Source organism: Orbicella franksi, chromosome 5 (genome assembly GCF_964199315.1).
Source record: "Orbicella franksi chromosome 5, jaOrbFran1.1, whole genome shotgun sequence".
In the NCBI taxonomy this organism is placed as follows: domain Eukaryota; kingdom Metazoa; phylum Cnidaria; class Anthozoa; order Scleractinia; family Merulinidae; genus Orbicella; species Orbicella franksi.
The window spans coordinates 28,215,122-28,235,248 of NC_138149.1; the positions used below are offsets into that span (position 1 = coordinate 28,215,122).

The 20,127-nt window shown below is 36.7% G+C and overlaps 1 protein-coding gene and 1 long non-coding RNA gene across 3 annotated transcripts; one reads left to right on the forward strand and one right to left on the reverse strand.

The window, feature by feature from the left end:
- The first annotated feature begins 77 nt into the window (after positions 1–77).
- On the forward strand, positions 78–14,587 carry LOC145487684 (ubiquitin carboxyl-terminal hydrolase MINDY-3-like). Of its 2 annotated transcripts, XM_081466504.1 has the most exons (15): positions 78–216; positions 1,432–1,511; positions 2,148–2,217; positions 3,088–3,261; positions 4,195–4,279; positions 5,036–5,150; positions 5,815–5,888; positions 6,119–6,198; positions 6,819–6,889; positions 7,170–7,250; positions 8,042–8,114; positions 8,670–8,742; positions 9,279–9,366; positions 9,647–9,730; positions 10,588–14,587. In XM_081466504.1, exons 1-15 carry the CDS (start codon positions 78–80, stop codon positions 10,729–10,731), a joined length of 1,431 nt encoding a protein of 476 aa, XP_081322630.1. In that variant the 3' UTR covers positions 10,732–14,587. The 2 variants fall into 2 exon arrangements, with proteins under 2 accessions (XP_081322630.1, XP_081322629.1); XM_081466503.1 differs by lacking the exons at positions 78–216; positions 1,432–1,511 and having other exon boundaries at positions 1,537–2,217; positions 3,176–3,261.
- An 80-nt stretch (positions 14,588–14,667) lies between these two features.
- On the reverse strand, positions 14,668–17,975 carry LOC145487692 (uncharacterized). The gene is made up of 2 exons (XR_014049444.1): positions 17,683–17,975; positions 14,668–16,043 (listed from the first exon to the last, which is right to left on the reverse strand). It is a non-coding gene; the product is annotated as an uncharacterized LOC145487692 (long non-coding RNA).
- Between the last annotated feature and the right edge of the window lie 2,152 nt (positions 17,976–20,127).

The following is a 20,127-nucleotide window of genomic DNA, read 5'->3' on the forward strand; positions in this document are numbered from 1 at the left end:
CACGCAAAGCAAAGATCCAAGATGGCGGCGTCCCTCTAAAATTACCGCTGGCCTTCGAATCCGTTTCACGTTTTGAAATGCATTCTGGGTCAATTTCAAAGATGGCGGACGAACAAAACGTTTGTCGAGTTTCTTCTTTTGAGAATGTCGGCGAGATTTTGAGTCTTTTATGGGGAGAAAACGTTAAGGAGGATATATTTGAAAGATGGTCTCAAGGTAAAGTTTTAAAATGGCTAGTAGTTTACATTGGTAATGAGGTATTCTGCAAATGAAATTGACACCTAATACGCGAAAGTTCTTCGTTAAGAAAACGAGAGTCTTTAAGTTTATATAGAGTTTCAAGTGATGAAGTGGCTGGTTAGTACTTTGATTTCTTATATATTTGAATGGGAAATTTAAATACTGGATTCTTACGTTTTATGCGTTAGTTTTTTGATTGAAAGTATCAGGGGTGTAAGTTTTTCTTATGGTTTCAAATCAACCCGGCAGTGCAACCTGAGAGCATATTTGAACTTAGGCTACAGAGCCCTATTAACAAGGCCGTTTGTTGTCTTTGAACCAATTTAACTTCATGGAGGGTTTTTACAATCCAATAGCAACATTACCTTCAGCTCAAAAAATTTTATATGTTTTAAAGACCGTATAATTGAATCAAATTGACCAATAACAAGTGTGCAGTTAGCTGTCATAGTAGTTAGTGACTCTAGCACTTTCCAAATGCAGGATTCAATGTTTAACATGCATAAATATAATGTCATGACGTCACTGATTTACTTATATATATTTTGGCAGTGTAGTTTTCAATGATATTTAGCAAATTCTTCTGTCTCTTTCCTCTCCAAACCCTTCTCCTTCCCCTGGTCCCTTCATTCTTCCCCACTGTCAACTAACGTGTTGGGCCTGAGTCTCACTCCTGTGGGTTATAAACTTCAATCTCATGCCAACTCATGCCTGCGGACCAAAATCTCACCCCCAACTTAAAGATTTGAGCTATTACAGCCTGAACTTGCATATTTTCAAGAAATATGTAGACTTGAACTGAAAAAAGAAAGGAATAATGGACCAGGTATACTCACCAAAGTCTTTGAGTTTCAACGGAAAATTCTGGTGACTGTGTCTTGTTTGACGAAACATATCCTGAGACTGGGACCAAGAAATGTTTGAAACTCCTTCTTCAGTATCTCTACACATCTTCCGATATGATCAGGACTTCTTTGAAAATCAAAGCCTCCCTAAGATAAAAATCTCATGCATGTGATTATGAAAAAGTTGGCAGGTATAGTCTAGCTTTGAGGCAGGCGGCTAGTTAGAAAAGAATTGTTAGCAATATAATGGGGTTTTTTCAGCTCTTGTAAGATAAGTTGTTACATTTACCCTTCTGGATGGCAATAATGTTGTTCTTGTTCTGATTACTTGTGATGTTACCTTTAGGTTTTATCTTTTCTACGGAGGAACCAAGTGCTCTTATTCAGGAACAAGGAGGACCTTGTGCTATTATAGCATCTGTCCAGGTTAATACATTTTTGTTATTTACAGGCTGGGAGGTCTGTACTTGAAAATTCTACCCTTGGCCTGCGGCCTTGGCTATTAGGTAGAATTTTCAAGACCCCGGTCACAGTTTTTCACTATATGGACTGACCCTAAGCCATTAAATAACTTGAAATTTTTTTTTCGTCTCTCTCAAATCACTTTTAAACTTGTTAATCTTTTCCACACACTCAATGAGTGTGGGTCACCATGACATGTGGGCAGAGATAGGAAAATCCAGACTGTGTTACGAACCACCATGCCCTTATGGAAAAAATTAAAAATCAATAGGCATTCTACAGAACCCTTACCTCTAATTTTGTACATCTATCACATATATCACTCAATGCAAACAGTTTACATAAAATCAGTGCCAAGGAAAATGATTGCCAGAATTACAAGAGTAAGAGAAGACTAGTCTAGGAGTCTGGCAGGGTAGCCAGTTTTGAGTATACTGTTGGTACATATTCGTTAGATTTTTTGATGGTTTAAACTCATCAAGTAAGTCCTTGTAATGAAATTAGAACAACTCCTTTTATGGCAATTCACATTGCATTCCAAAATAATCCAGTATGAAAGACTGAAAGTACATGTAATACAATTCCTTCTTTAATTTTCAGGCATATATTTTAAAAAATATTCTATTTGTAGAAGAAACGCAAGCTCCTGATAACTGGAGGCAATTAACAGGTTGGCTTAAGTGTAATGTCGAATGCTATATAATGTCTTTCAGTTCAAGGATATTCATTTCAGTTAGATACCGTGTAATGGGTACAAATGACCCAAGTACCTCCCAAATTGCCAAATAATACCATGCTATCGTATTAGACTAGTACTTCATTCGACAGGGAGTAGAGCAATTTCCCTATCTGCTTTATGTCTTAGAAGTTACCCACAAAAGCTAGGGAAGTGCTGTGCTGAACACTGCAATATTTATGAGGCTAGTGAACTCCTTCTTATCCACTAAGTCACCAGTTATCCCCCAGATTTCTGAATGTGTATATGTAGTTCCAGAAAATATCCATACCTCCCCCACGGAAGTATTTTTTTCTGAGATCTCCCACCCCTCTGGAAATTTCAATTAAGCTTCATACATTTCTTTAAATTTTTTGGTCTTACAGACACTGCCTCCTCCCCCCCCCCCCCACCTCCTCCCACCCACCACCAGGAAATTATAATCCCTTCTGTTGGAGGAGAATGGATATTTTCTAGAACTGCACAATCTTAAAGCAGTCTTTAACTGAGTGTCGTAAAACCAAACCAAGTTAATCATTCTGACCAATCACAAAGGACACTTGTAAACAATCCAGTGAACAAGTCAAAACTTGGCACAAATGTGCGTAGCCATTGCAAAGCATGGGAAAACATGTGCAAGCAAGTCACGATTGGACAACAATGTGTAAAACCAAAGCAACTGAAACTTACTTTCAACATTCCAAACCACCCTGACTGATGCACATTGTTAATTCTTGGAAAATAATTTTTTTTAACAATATTATTACTTTATTTGATTAAATAGAAATCCTATAACATGGCACCTGGTTCTGTTAAATTCAACAGATGAGCAAGCAAGACAATTTCTTGTTTGCTCTCTTTGTGAGATGCTTAGCAATGTCAAATCTGAGACATTTACGCTGGTGTTTCTCAGGGATCACTTAGTCTTCACGTCATGCATGGCAGCTGAAAGAACGGACACAGAAAACACAGAGGAACACGCTTCATCCAACAGCCCAGGTTTGGCCTGTTTCCACTGAACTCTGCTAGAGTTCCAGAATGCTCAACAAATTTGAACCACTTATGCTCCAGAACTGTTCTTGTCACTAACTATAAAATTGTGTTTTATACTTGTAACCAAGTATCTTTTGAAAATTCAACTTCACACAGTATGTTTACTCACTACTTGCGATATTTAATCAGTAGATAGTAGATTGAGCTAGTTTGACTCTCTGACTATTTCATGTAATTACATCAATTGCCAGAATGCTGTTCAAATGTTTATTTACATTTTTGAAGTACCTGTTATTTAAGAAATAGAAAACATGTACCGTGTTTCTGTCGAGTTATAGAAACGCGAGTGGAAGTTTGGGAGAATGAGAAATGCTGTGGGAACACAAGCTGTAGATGAATGTTTCCAAAGCTTTTTTGAGTTCTCCCAAACTTTCACGAGTATTTCTATAACTCGACAGAAACACAGAGAACATGTTTTCTATTTGTTTTAGAAAACACCATGACAAAAAAAGGAAAGCAACTTGTTAACATCGATTATCAAAATGTAAATTCTCTTTACTCGCGCCATCATGTCAACAGCTCGTGCTAGTTCTGTGTTTCTATTGAGTTATAGAAACACAATTTTGAACCAATCAGCACGCATATTTTCTTAGGACTGTTTTCTAAATATATTTGACAGTATTTTGCACTTGCACGTGCTGTGCACAAGTCGAATAAGTTGGCCCTCACATGTTTACAGATGTGCAGACTTTTTTTTGCCCAGTGGCCATTATAGTACTTACCTCAGTTCAGCTTTGATTCTCTAAAAGGGCAAATTATTCATTTAAAGCAGGTAGTTACGTGCATTTTCATATGAAGTTCTGTTGCTGTCAGTAATGCATTGTATTATCACATGTTGAAGGAATACTGATTAATGACCAATGTGTCTTTTTGTCCTAGATTCAAGTTCTCCTGATTATCACAAGTCAGTCTGTGGTCAAGAGCTTACTTCACTGTCTAGCGAAATGTTTCATTCAAAACTTTGGTACGTTGCAACTTAACAATTATTTTTATCTCAATGTAATGAATTGTAGCAGTACATCAGATGATCAGTTAGCATCTTACAAGTTAATTTCACTCCCATGGATTTTAATAATTCAACTCATCGTCAATAGATGAGCTTGGGTGCTGGTGCCTTAAAGCTAGTGGAGCCAGGCAATGCTCTAGCACAGGAGGTATCCATGCAAACCCTGCAAGCAGCCACCACCAGGCACCGTCACACTGAACCGCTCAGTGGAATACTTACCAACCAATACTTACCGTGCCCAAATGAAGAGAGGGAAGGGTGGGCTGGGTGAAAGATAGCAAGCAAACAGCCAGTGAGTGAAATTGCAAGCAAAACAGCCTTTGCGAAAGATTGCAAGTAAACAAATGCAAGCAAAGGTCACAGGGAGCCCCTGCTAAAGGCTTGGGACCACCCTAAGCCACACGAGACAAAAAACCACTTGCCAGCGTTGACTCAAGGTTAACTTTGCATAAATTACATTTAGCCCCATGAAAATTAAATGTGTTCATTGATAGGATTTTTTTAATAAGGTTTACTTGCTGCCTTTATACATGTTAAATACGAACTCTGCCTATGAAAAATGGGAACTTCCCTTCAAAACATGTGTGTAGTGCACTTTATATCCAATGGATGAAGTTACAAATGATTATAAAGTTCTGAAAAGACAAATTACTAGAAGTACAGTACATTGTAGTTTTCTATGTTCTTAAAGTGACTTTTATTTTGTATTCACAGTGAGGTTCAGTGTTGTACTCCTGAAGATGTCAATCAAGTTATTAACAAGAATATAGCCATGTTAGAAGGACGGTTTGGTGTTCTCTTATTTCTCTATTCAATATTATTAACCAAGGTACAGTAAGTTGTAATTAATACCTTGTCTTGATGTATTACAGTAGCAGCAACAACAGTCGAGTAAACGTACAGGAACATGTACCGCTGCTCTCAATTAAGTTGCTCCTCAAGCTGAACTCCTAAATATTATATAATAATGAATATTAAAATACAAAATTATTCTTTGGCCCATGTTAAATTTTAATGTAATTTAAGAGTGAGCTTTATTAAATTAGTAATAATTATAGTTATCATTGTTAATGCAATTACCAAATGAATTCAACTCGTTATAGTTCAAAGAAATTATGTTGACTGGTGGCAGTCTGTTTTTCTCTCAAAATTCAGCAGGGGTTATGAGGCAAGATGTTTTAGCCTAAAGGGGAATGGAAGGAGACATGGACATGGCACGCACAAGAAGAATATATTTTCTCATCTTGCCTCATTCCCTACTCGGCCATACCACCAATTTGTATTTGCGATGGCTTTACATATTTTGATTCAGTAGTATACACGACACCACAAGCTTTGTAGCTTTAATTCTTATTGTGTTAAAATAAAGGTTTTATGTCATGTTATGTTTAACACTTGTCTAAGTGACCCTAAGAGAAAAGACCAGCAGCCAGCAGTCAAGAATTATTTTGTATTACAACTTAAAGATATTGTTTTAATTTATTTGTCGATAGGGTTTAGAAACGATCAAATTAGAGATGGAAGATGTTGGTGAACCTCTAGTGGATGTAAATTTTGGGCATGGAAGGTATGGACATGTATGTATACACAGCTATTATGTATGAAACTAACTATGATACTGTATTATAAGTTGGAAATATTTAATAAAAAGTTTTCTGTCCTAGATACAATTATCACAATCAAAACTTTCAAAATAATAGTTATACACAGTTTTTCTTCATGACCGAGCATGAATTCCTGCCATTGTTTTTACTGTTACCTAACCTTCAATAATGTAAGTGTTAATTCTTTCTGCAGTCAAACTCTGATCAACCTGATGTTAACTGGATACAGTGTTTCAAATGTGTGGGACTCATCAAAAACACTCTCAGGTTTGGGTAGGTACATCTAATCATTAGAGTCAAACCTAGTCAGGTGCCACCCTCCTAAGTTTACACGTACCTCATTTTTTGTTTACACTTCCACTGTATTCACACCTAAATTCTTAAAAAATACAGCTGGACCCCCACTGATTCGAACTCAATTATTTCAAATTCCCTGTTATTTCAAACTCAAAACCATTTCCCCTGGATTAGCCCTTTAGTCATTTACTATCGGTTATTTCAAACGCCCACTATTTTGAACTATTTTTCATTTCCCCTCAGAGTACGCAATAGCTGGGTTTAACTGTATACCTGAAATGTGAAAGTTAATCTGAAATATGAAAGTTTTTTTGACAAAGAATAGAAACAAGTTCAAAGTTAGATAAAACCTTGGGCTTATAATTTACATTTCTACTAAAAAAAAAATGCATTAGAATGTATCAAAGTCCTCTTAAATTTATGAAAAATATGGTAGCATTCAGTCTCGACAGCTGTTATGCCAGTGTTTTGTCATTGTGACAAAAACAGGACTTGATCAATTACACATTAAAATCAGGACTAAATGTACTAAGGTTAGGACCTTAAGAACTCAAGATACATGTAGATATGACATATGTATAAATTTTGTTTTGCAGAGCTCAGGGGTATTCCTAAACAGTCTTCTATAGGATTTTTAACACTTTTAGAAGCTCACAGATACTGTGAAGTAAGCTGAGAATTCTGGCTTCTTTTTTCTTGTATGTACAATGTATGCACAGAACATCTTGGTATATCTTGTCCCATTAAAAATCGCCATAAATTTAATGTATAGTTAGCGGTAAATTTTAGAACTGTTATCTTTTGATACTGAATTACTGATTTCATATGCTTGAGATTAAGCTGCAAATAATCTTTTTGTGGGCAACAAACAAACTTTTCAAAAATGTTAACAGTTAGCGTGTCTGTTAGTTAACCACACGATAATTGATTCTGTTTATTTGTAACAGGTAGGCAACTTTCTAAAATCTCCTATGTTTCCAATATGGCTTCTTGCCAGTGAAACCCATCTTACAGTATTTTTCTCTCAGGTAAGATAGATAATGATTATTTTATAATTTTCTTTTTGATGGTGACTGACCAACTAGTTAAAGTCTGCATATGAGCCGGAGCTTATCCCAGTTTCTGTAGTATGAAGCAACTAGGAGTATTTCTACTCCGCCTGGATGGGATTCTAGTTCATCGCAGGATGTGGGAGTTATTCTAAGAATAACCCCAGCTAGTTAAAGGAATGGAAGACATTGACCATGGGACCACAGGATTTCAATTCTATATACTGAGAGTGCCCTATAAATCATTCAGCCACACCGTCACACTGTCTTTTTATGATGCTCCAGCAAACCATCCCTCTTGGTTTCACTAATACCTGTGGGTCTTTTTTGCTAAGATAATTTGGATATATAATTAATATGACAAGAGTAAGGAAGGAATGAGGACATCTAACCTCAGTATATGTTATATCAATTTATTAAAATTGTAAACAAATCTTTAAACTATTATATGATGGTATTATTTAGCAATTATTCCACGGGCGCACATTGGATATGAGATGGTGCATAGCCAATGAGGTGTGTAGTGCCAAGTTGGCTATAATCATGTCATATCCAGCAAGCGTGAGTGGAATAATTGTTTTATTGAAAACACCTCCAAAATATAGAAAACTAGACTAAAATAAAAACAATAATGCCCCCAAAAATCACATGTATGCTTACCATATTTTGTAGAACATAACCTGGGCACGATGGCTAAGCCAATGAATACTCTCGAATTGCATTATCCAATGATCCAGCTTTTAATAAAATTGTGATATCTTTTATTTCAGGAAAGAAGCCTAACAGGATCCGAAAGTGAAAGAGAAAAGGGACTGAGAGTTTTTAAATCCCACGACCAACAGGGTATTGCCGAAAATAGTCATGAATTCAGATAATTTGATAATCCAATTACACTGTACAAGGTTATGTGGCTATCACTGAACATGATTCAAGATTTAGGTAGCAATTGTATCATTAAAATTAAGCCAGCCCGGCATTTCAAAATAATTGTGATGTGACACAAACATCAAGGAAACTCCCTTCTATTCTCCTTCACTTTGCTCAACTGAATAGAAAGCATTTCCATTACTTAATTTGTATTAAAGGAGACAAAATTACAACAAGTAAATAGTGGAGGGAGTCGCCAGCAATGATCAAGTTTATTAACAAGAATGTGAGACAATCCGAATACAGGTTACAAGCCAGAAAATATAAAATAATCGTACAAGCTATTTTACACAACGATAGTAATTTCATAATAAGGAAAAACAGCCTCGAGTAAACTGGTCGGTGTCAAGTGGTGTGATGTTAACAAGGAGTGGTATATAAAGGCCTAAAATCTTATCCCAATGGCAAACAATTTACAAAACAACCTAATTAACACCGAAAAGAAATACAGTTTGCTTTGCTTTTGAACAGACAATGGCTTCATAGCAAGTGATCAGCTTGGAAATGTTTTAGAAGATCTTGGACTTTTCTCTGAACCAGAATAGTAAGTCCATTTCGTGTGCCAGGAGCAACATTAGAGAGCTTAAGTAAAGATAATGGCAACACCAAGGACAGCGCCCGGCAAAAAATTAATTAATTTGTTTTACATTCAAATTTCACAGTTATCTAGATTGATTCTGGATGCCAATCGTATCAAAACCTGCTAAAGCCAAATATGTAACACCAGTGATCAATTCCATAATGAAATAAGAAAAATAGCCACTGAGGCTCATGTTCTCCAACATATGCAGAACTTGGTCATTTCTCATCGTTATTTTGTAGAGGATATAATTGGCTCAAGGTCGTGGAACTGACCTACATGTAGGGCAAATAATCCTCAGTTCGGCTTGAGCAAGCTAGGTTAAAGTAGTTTATTGTATGCATATGGGACTTGAAAACAAAAATACACGACTTATGGTCTGTATGGCAAAATCCTGACCAAGAAAGAACCAATCAGAACACTCAGATTTACCTCAAGACTACCTTGTCATTATAATAATGTTATTTATTTTCAAACATTATGCTTTTTTCCATTTCTAGTGTATCCTTTATGAAGGAACATCTAGATCAAGATTCTATGGGAATAATTCTTCTGCAGAACTTTCTGAAAGAGTTCTTTCCTGGGGAGGTATGGTGGAGCATTAAATGTGTTGATATATTTGTACAAAAGAGTTTTGTTATCAGTCAAGCTAATAAAGATCGCTAATTCATAGAAAATTTAGTAATATGACAAAGCTGCTAACATTACTGACAGATCTCCTAGGTATGAGATCATCAAATCTTCCAGAAGAAAATTTGCTAAACCAACCACTTAACTGTTAAAATTAGACTTTGTGGTCTTAAGCCTGTACACTGAACATTCATTAACTGGGACAAGTTAACGGTGAGATGTTTGAATATTACTGCAGGATTCATTTGCAGATGAGGTTAAGCCATTTAAAGCTTTCCATTACAACGGACTTGGCATAAGAGAGGAAGATGGGACTAAAAAAGTAAGCGATAATGTTATCTTAAATATAATTATTATTGTAGTTATAATTATTAAAAGCGATAAGGTTGCAATAATAATTTTATGGCCCTTGTTGTCTCAGGATATTCAGTCTAGTCATTTTGGTGTTCCCAAACTATAAGGAATGTTTGTATAAAAGAAGAACTCATATCCCAGAGGAGAGAAATAATTATTGTATTGTTTGGGCACACCATTATGGCTGTCATGAAGTCAAGTGAAAACACATTATTGTTACTTTCTTCAAAAGTGATTGTCTAGCCTCATAGGCCTTCAGTCTGTGCAAAGGGCTGTAGCTTTGAACACAGCCCTCTGTATTTTGCGACTATGATACTTACATAGTTGAAGAGGTAATAGGAAAGGCTTCTTATCTCCTCTCAAATCCCATTTTCACCCCTTATCCTTCTCCAACTGTACTCCATATTTATTATAGACTCAGGACACAGAAGCTCTCTGTATTCAGCTGTAATAAGTTACATTTATAAATGGATTTCTGTACTGAAGAATTGCTGGGACAACCTGCAAAGATAATTTCGTGACTGGCCAGGAGGGACAAAAAATGTGAGAGGAACTAGCATTCTATCGATATGGGAGAGAAAATGTGATGGGAACAGGAATTTCATTGATATGGGAGAGAAAATGGAATGTAGTCAAGTCATTTCAGAGAAAGCAAAGTTAAAGAAGCAATGAAACCATGTACCAGGGGTGCAGGAAAAAAAAAAACTTTCAACAGCTTATTAACTAGTATGCATAGTTAATCAACAGCCTGTAATTTAACAAACAAATTATGCATGAGAAATCATGAATCCTTAAAGTGTTACTTCTGTGTTATTGTTCTCAAAGGTTATGTATACAGAAGTACTTGCTTCAATAGAGCCATCGGACTTCAGTCACATAGCAGAACAACAGATTGTATCTTGTCTGAAGACCAAGTGGTCAGGAATATGGTTAGAATGGCAGGGAAAACACATACCATCATTAAATTGAGGAGAGCTGGAACTACATTTGGAAGAACTCTACCATGAGACAAGTCACATGTGTTAGCATTTTCAGAAATAATATTGTATAAAAATCAATGTTGCAAGCAAGACAAACTGCTTCATGACAGATTAATCACATCACCTATGCAATGTAGTGCGCAATACACAGTTACTTGTTATAGTTGCACTTTTCTTTAAATCTGGACGTCCACTTTATACAGCACTGAGGTGGGTGCAAAGAGAGTTGTGTCCAATACCCTGGTGCTACTAAATTTTGCAGTCAGTCCAGTGGATTCTGTCCCTCACTTGCTCAACAGGCTAAGTGCAGTTTCTTGGCAGAATTCAAAGTAAAGATTAAAGTAATGTAAGACATGGAATTTTTGCAGCTAGTTGACAATGACGTTTGGGCTAATACATCATAGTCCTGTGACAGCATGCCCAAAGGGGAAGCCAGAAAATTGTTTTCTTTTGTACCCTGTACTGACACCTTGTTTTATCATATAAGAACAATTGTTTTACTGGAAACTACACCACTTGTAAAATTCATATGAAACTACATTCACGACCTGTGTGGAATATTTTCCATGTCCTCATTAGTGATATTATTTCCCACCTTTTTGCGGTTGTTTGCACAAAGGATCAGTTTTTCCAAATAATAAAAGGAAAATTACATGGTGGCCTGAAGATCTGGTTTTTATTTTCTCATGTTAAAATTTAAAACAATATTTTACTTGCCCACTGTGCTTGTTCGTAAATATTGTTTTTATGACAGGCACTCAAAAATAAAATTCTTATCTTTGTGCTGCTGTGTAATATTCTCCATATGACTGACAAGAGTTTGGTTCCCTTGTTCATTATTTTCTTGGTTCCCTTGTTCATTATTTTCTCCATTAAAACTAACTTGCTTATTGAAGATATCTAGTAAACATATTAAATGTTTTTCATAATCCCAGTGGTGCCACATTAACTGCCTTTAGCCTTTAGTTTAGCTGCCTCTGTTATTGTCAGCAAAATGTCTTGTAACAATTTTGCTCTTTGTATAACAAGCTACACAGTGAAATGTTTTGAGGAACTTGGTCGGCAGACAAGTCTTATATCTACGACATAGTGTGACAACAGCTTTCATTAGACGCATTGTTGTACTGATTGGTTATCTTAAATTATATTAAGAAGTTGCAAGAAAGGTACCTTAAAATAAATGCTGTAAAAATGTTGTGTTTGGAAGAGGTCATGAAGGGTAGAAATTTATTTTTAATATATTTCTGTAAATTATTATTTTTATTCATTGATGAAAAAATGAAAATTTAAAATATTGTTTACTATTTATTGACAGGTTTTCTGTCATTTACTAAAAACAAAAATGCTGCTTAATGCATAATTTGAATTCAAATGTGCATTCTTCAGTATTTTCATTTCAAAGAAGACACAGTATTCGCAATTTGTTTATGAGCAAAGCCACACCCTGTCAGCTACATTAACATGCATTATTAAGTTGTACGTGTAGGTTAGCTAAAAGCTGGGCACATTAATAAAGTTATTTATTTATTGAACTAGGTGGTAGTACAACAACTTTTAGATGAGCTTAAGTTCTTGTTAACTGCATTCAGATATTGATAACGACATCCTTTATTTAAACTTCTTACAAATAGGCGATTTGCATGATGGCGTCATTTGACTACAACTACCAGAATCCTCCAATTTTTCAGTTTCTTATGCTAATGAAGGCAATTGTTATTTAAACCCCAGTGGGGTTTCAAAATTTAAATAATAAAGAAATATCGAAAGAAATTGTGGTAGTTGAAGTCAAATGATGACAACATGCAAATCTGCTATTGATTAAAATTAATTAAAAGTGATAATTAAATAAGGGTACTGGACACCTGAAATAATTGCCAGATTGTCAGTTGAGTAACAAATGTGGCCACTGATTTTAACATCATTTAGCTCAAATGCTGTCTAGCTTTAATAACCAGTGCTGAAGATTTGCATCTATTTCGAACATTTCATGCACCATTCTATGATTGAGAATGTGTTTTTTGGTAATGCACAGAGAAATTCCTTTCACAATAAAACATTTTTGTTACTGCTTGTACAGTGGCAACTGGTGACCAATCGTTTATCACATTCCAGTAAAAACGCGTTAGTAATTTATGACAGAGTTGTACAGTAGTGGTATTATTGAATAATAAAGCTTGTTATTTGGTTTATTTTTCTCGTCCCATTGACTCGCTAGGTGGGAGATGCGGTGGCCTCATGGTTAATGCGCTCGTCTCCAGATCAAGCAGTCTGGGTTCGAGCCCTGGACAGGGACATTGTAGTGTTCACTCTCTACTCTCTCCAGTTAAAAAGGCAGCGTCCATTTTATATTGCCAAACTAATAGTTGGATTTGGCTAACATGTTCGCACCCTTGTTACCACACAATTCAGACCTTGTGTTGTTTCATTTGAGGTTACAATGGTGCAATTTGCCACACACAACTGATTGCATGGGAGTAATGAGTCAGTGTGACCTTTACTGGGTGGCAACAAGGATTTTCCTTCACTAACGAACTTAAAGATTACAATTATTACAGTACAAGATTATTAGAACAAAAGGCTGTTTAAATTAATTTAACTTTCACATTTTTCAGCTTTCCATTACAAAAATAGTGCTGACTTCCACAAGAATAAATTTTTTTAGTTTGGACAACTGAAATCCCAAACTTCCGAGTTATGGGGGGGGGGAGGGGGGTGAAGATTATTGTAAACTTAACTTTATTGCTCATTATTGAACCATGCAAGAACTTGAAAGAGGTTTAGGCCAGCAGGACACTCCAGAAATGCATGTTCCAAGGAATCGGGGGATTTACAATGAAAACAATCTTCGTTGTCAGATATTTTGAATCTCTTAAGGGCCCATTAACTGATCTTTTCGAGCCATTGCTAAGGAAAATTTACTCTCATGTAACCATTTTTAGTTAGTTCAGAGTTATTTCATGTGTTTTAACTTTTTCATGATCAGTAGTACCATTGATGATGTCATCAGGCCACACCCTTGGTCATGTGACTAATACTGAAAAAATGCAAAGGTTCCCAGGCAAATTGCTTTATTGGGATTTTTTCATTGAGTCAATATTTTAACTTAAATCCTCATTATGCTATGCATAGATTTTGTTTCATTTCTAAAAGGTCAGATTTTGAGAGAATTTCAACATATTGAAAAATTCGTAATTTTCTGAAAAAAGCGTGATTTCAAAACAGCAATGCATAGCTATGTTCCCAACATTGGTTTGAATCGAAATTTGTCGAAAAAGGCTGGATTTAATGTAAAACAGCGTTTCCTTTAGCATTTGAAGAAACCGGAAGTGTACCAGATATATATTGAAGGTAACCCTATCAGCGCGTGCGCAGTTTACACTACCAGCACACTTCGGCAAGATCAAACAAAGCCACATGGTGTTAGTTTTTCTCTTTCTATTGCTCTTGTTTTTCTTTCTCTTATTTTGCCTTTGCTTGTCCTTTTTTACTTTGCATTTTGTGAAACACAAAGAAAAACATCTTAAATGTAAGCGAATTTGCAAGTTCTTGAGTTGTTTTTATTTTCCGCACTCAGGCTGACGTAAGGAACCGAAAGTGAAATTTCACCTCCTTAGCAATGCGCGCGAGCACCTGCATGAATCAGTTAATGGGCCCTTAAGCCCCTTTTTGGTCACTATAATACTGTGGCAAAATGTTAGCCAAATCAGTCTATGTAAGTTTAGCCAACTAGCAAGCTCACTTTTGAGTCATGCGCAAGCAGAGAGGAGCGAATCCAAGTGCAAAGCAATCTGGTTGTGTTTCCCAAACATAAGCCTGCTTGCAGGCTGAAAGTTAGTAAAATGCATGGAGACATGGCAGAAACCATATGTTCTAATTGTTCAATGTTTGGAGACCACCCAAGGATGTTAATGAGACACAAGCTTGATTGTAAATAAAATGATTTTTTTATTGTTCACAATAATATACATTCCAGTGTTACAACAGAATAATAATAAATAATTATATTTCACCCTGGTAAGTGGAATACACCATTAATAAATTACCTACCTCACCAGCCAACCTGACATTCTCTACGTTAAAGTGGGCAAACTCCTGGATTCATGAATTAATATATTCCAATGAACAAGTCTTCATTTTATAATTCTTCCACATCCACTGTTCAACTCCAAAACAATTCGCGAAGATGCATACAGTATCACCACAGAAAAATTCTTACGAACAACATGCATTAAGCAGCTTGAAAATTTCAAAATTGTTTTAACATTGCCCCCACAAACATCCACACAAAAACACACCTTTGCCAAACCTTACACCACAAGAATGAGTTGAAGTGTCAAAGGAAATACATCAGGTGGTAAAAGTAAAAAAGTTTGGCCAATTTGGCCGTATTTTTTACTTCATAATAACCTTTCTTAATATTTCCAAGTCGCAACCATTCATGTTTATTTCCAGTTTATTATTACTTAAGATTGTTTTAAGGCTTCCTTCAATTTGAGGAACACCTGGCCTACATCATACTGCTACTGTTAGTTTCCTCAAAGTAATAAAAGATGTTGTGAACTCATCTGATGTATCCATTTCATAATTTAGCAGTAGATTTCTGAGCAAAGAATGCAATACTTTGATAGAAAGTGACTTGGTTGTGAAGAGAAACAAATTACTCAATCATACTTATTACTTGTATGGTTCCTATCACAATGGTAACCTCAGAAGAAATTGAACACCTGCATGAAGGCAAGTTTCGACAGTATGATATTTGCTTACTATTCCTACAGCAAGAAATGTTTCATCTACTGTCATAATGGTGGTACTTGTACAGATGCGTTCCAAGTAGTGTCACTTGCAGGTTGTTGGTGAAAGTCGTGAGCAAAATTCTTAATTATCCCCAAGTGGTAGCATTAAATGTGTAAAATTTCTCCACGACGGCATAACAGCTTGTCCCACAGCAAACTAAAACAACCATGTTACACAGTTTGGAGAAACAGTGTGGCACTCCTTGGACTTAGATGATATCTGACTTGCAAGCATTCAGAATAATTTCTGGAAAGAAGAACCTTTTCTCTACACTTGAAGCAACACATGACAAATAACTATCAGCGAAATGCAACACCACCATACATTGACAAGGATGTCGATGAAAAATCAATGTGAACATTTCTTTGTCTTGTCGTTCATCATGAGGTATACACCATACAAAGAGATGAAAATTCCTGCAAAGTAAAGTCCAAAGGCTCCTCTGTGTAGTAATCCATCAGACGGTCCTTTTGGTGTAAAGCTATAGACAACAGGTTTCTCCACAGACTGCAAAAGAAAGGTGGTCTGTCCATAAATACCGAAAGAAATGAATTTAAACTATACTAGTCACATGACTTCAAATGCAATTTGGAATAAAATAATATGCATTATTCCAAATAACAGGAAGCAATTAAGTCGGATTCTGCTAAAAAAGTTCGAGCAATAAGTGCAAAAATTATTTACTAAAAAACTGCTCACAGCACGGAAACGTTTTGAATGCTACTTGAAACATCTCACTTTAATTCATTTCTGTAAGTGACCCCGCGATCAAATTCTCAAGCATTCTTGAGAAAATTAGCGTCAAACCTTGTAAGAGGGCTTAAAGCGAACATTATTGTATACTGAACTGATGTGAAATGTCCGTTTTCATTAAAATATGGGTGACTTCAAATTCAATTTTCTCTCACAGGGTCAACTTGAGAGCTTAAGTCTAAATAAGTTCTTATTGATGGTATTAAAAATATTGCCATGCTATGAGGGTTTTTTGGTAACTTTATTTTTGCCATTATTGCTTGAATGTTCAGCAGAAATCATCTTAATCATGGAATACGTGTTAATGATACACCAAAAAAATATAAAATTTTAGGTCTTGTCTACACATTGATTGTTTACTTAGGCAGGCTGCAGTGTTCTTGATACATCTCCAAATATTTTTGAAAATGTCTGAGAATATTTGCAAAATATGCCATTATATTATCAGTTTACTATTCTACTGCTAATTGTCATGACAGTTTCCAGGCAAGTCAGTTTACACTGGTTAGTCCTAGCCGTGTGAAGCACAAGGAGTAGAAGAGTCCTCTTGATCGTATTTCTAGCTACATTCACCGTAAAATTGATCTTTTGTTGATTCAAATCACTAACAAAGCCATCTTTGAATAGTCGGGTGGTTATTGTCAATCGTTATTTTTTAAAACGATAACAATCGACATTCTGAAAGACAGGTACTATCGATTATTATTGACTGTTATCGATTTTTGCCAATCAATAGCAATCGATAAAAAATTTTTCTGAGTTATTGACTGTTATCAATTGCCGATATCAATCGATAGTAATCAGCGATTGCTATCGATTGATGTCGATTAAATCGATTCATTTCCGATATCGATTTTTATCGATTGACTACGCCTGGTATTACAATGCCCACATGTAAAACACAATTCACGACAGCAAGAAACGAAAAAACTATAAGTTTCTGTTATTAAAATAAAGGAAAATCTTCATGCAAAGTACCAAAATACGTTCTGCTTGATTCTTTGCCTAAGCCTAAACTTTCATCAGAATCTTTACATTGAATAAGCTTACCCCACAAATAGCACAAAACCTAAACGTATTGCGTAACACCAGCGGCCAACGTGCAAATCCATGTGATGGCTTAAAAGCAGGCTACCGTAAGGCAAACTCTTTTCTATCTTTTCATTCACTTTCTTGATTTATCCAATTCTCTTCAAAATTTAGCAACAAAACTTTCCTCTAAGCGAAATATTTCTCACCACAAGCCCCATGAAGAATGACTTGAAATGGCTTACATAACGTAACTTGTCAGGAACGAACAAACTAAACTATGCAGTGTAATACGTATACTACACTCTTTTACACCCCTAAATGCGCTTTTAATCGACTGAGCGTTTCAAAAATTATACCTCACCTGTGAAAATCTTTGAAATTCCGTTCTGAAGCTCTGCGGCCAAGGTTTGGAAACGGCTGTGTGATACAAACTCCTCGAAATGTACATGCACTTTGCAATGCGATCCATCACTGGTGTAAAACCAGGCGATATTCTGAAAAATTACGTGGCTTCCTCGAAATGCTGAGTAAACCTTCCTGAATCGAAGAAAGGACAGGCCACTCGCACAGAAATATTGCTTTTTTTTTTCAGACACACTGAAGGACGCGCGTTAAAAATGCTCCAATTCCCTGCAATTACCGGTAGTTGGGTTGTACTCCCCGACGCTTGGTAACCTCGCGCACATGCAGTGAACGTGCTGTGACCCGCGTTCACTAAGGGCGCTTTCCATTCGACCAAAAATTCCCAGATTTCCGGTCCGAAATAATTGAATAGAACGGTAAAAATTCCGGGAAAAGTTTTCGAAAATTTAGGGGCGCGTTCCATTCGACCGAAACGTCCGAAAATTCCGGTTCAAAATCAAATGGAACAGAAAATTTCCGGAAGATCATTTCGAAAATTTCGGTCAACTTCTTGAGGTCGTCCTTTTTTCAGGAAATTTGGAAATTCCGGAAATTTTCTGTCCCATTTGACATTTCTACCCGGTATGAATATGCCCCAGTTCCTCTCGTCGTGTCTGAAAGCTCCAAGATGGCGGCGAGTCGATACTACACTGGATGCAAAACGATCTGCCACAGTTCGAGCCTTTTATTGATTGCCTATCCTCCACAAAAGCCTTGGGATCTGCTTTTCTGGAGAATTATGGACTGGTCGCTCCGAATTTCCCGTGGGCATTTGCTAAGTTTGCATAATCTCCCGCAAGAAAAGTTCGCAAGTTTATTATTTTACGAACATAATTCTTGAGTCGGTCAGGTAAATATCTCGGAAGAGTTAACTTAAAATAGTCGTGAATGCATGTTAAATTTCTTCGCATCAAGCAGCTTACTGCACATAAAACAGCCACTTCATCATTCTTCAGCATTTTGTCGAGTAAATATTGGCGGGAAATGTTGCCAAGTGGGAACAAAGCGAGATCGGTCCAGCCTGGTGGAAAATACCGCTCCATTCCGCATACGAAAATTTCGGTAATTCAAACCGAAATTTTTGGTTGAATGGAACGTGCCCAGAGTCTACTCTGTCTATTCTGAACGGCTCGGCAATAAAAAGTCACTATCGAGCCTAAAACACTGAGAAAATATGACAAACAACAAGACATCAGAAGAGTGTTCACAAAGTAGACTTTGTCATTTGCTCTTACCATTTAGTATATTTATGGACCAACCTGGAAAGTAATATTTCCAGCACGTCATACAAGGGCTGCAAATATTGGCGTTTTTTCAGATATAATGAATTTCTCTCCTTTGGCATATGAGTACTGTTCTTTATGTGCCAACATTTCTTATTGCCTGGGAATATTATTGTGGCCCAACGATACATCAAGCTTTTCTACAATAGCTTGCAAACAGGCTCCCGGTGGGGTTTGCGAGCTAGCCGAGTTTAGTATCACCCAACTAGTGGACTAATGCAAATCCTGCATTTTAATTGGCTACGCTACTAGGGGACTATTAGTAATAGTCATCGAGTAGCGAAATTGGCGCCATCGAGCGTGACGCTTTCTTTCGTTTTATTCCCAAATAAATATTTCTTCAACTTGCATCTGCTAACTTTATTATTACCTTTTCTGTCTGACTAGTTGGGTGATACTAAAGCAATTAGACCCTTCGCCCTCAAGGGCCACGGGTAAATAGCCCATTCGGCTTCGCCTCATGGGCTATTGACCCGTAGCCCTTGCGGGCTACGGGTCTTATTGTTAAGTAGTCGAGGGCGAACGGGGCCAGCCGAGAGCGGTCTGGTGACGAGGGAGTGCATTCCGCCTTCGCTGAGAGCCTGTTCGCAGGACGCAGGCTACATCTGGGCTAACCTCTGGTAGGATAAATTCGCATGCGAGCGGGTGGGGTTGGGGCCTGAGAAGGGGTACCATTTGAGTCAAAATGGTATACAATCTCGTTCCCAGGTTGAATGGTATTCTAAAGTATTTACCCAGTATGTCCGACAGGGCTATGGTGGTGAAGCGTTACGATCTATGAACACTGAAAGCTGGGAACATTTCTTAAGTAGATTTTTTTTGTTTATGTTATGACAAGTTGGATCCAGGCAGGTTTTTTAGTTTTTTAATTTAATACTTCCTCCCCCCCACACACCCCATTAACAATCCTCACCCCTATCCCAATTTTAAATAAACCGGGGCATTTGTTTAAAGTGCTGTTGTCTTCATTTTAAATCATAATGTGAGTTTTTTAAATTAATTTCATGGCGAATACCTGCAGTGGCGGAGTGGGGCTTGCGATCAATTAACATTATATTACTGAATTGAGAAAAGCGATGGCCCCACCAAGTTCTAGCCCTTTTTAGGGAACCGATTGTGGG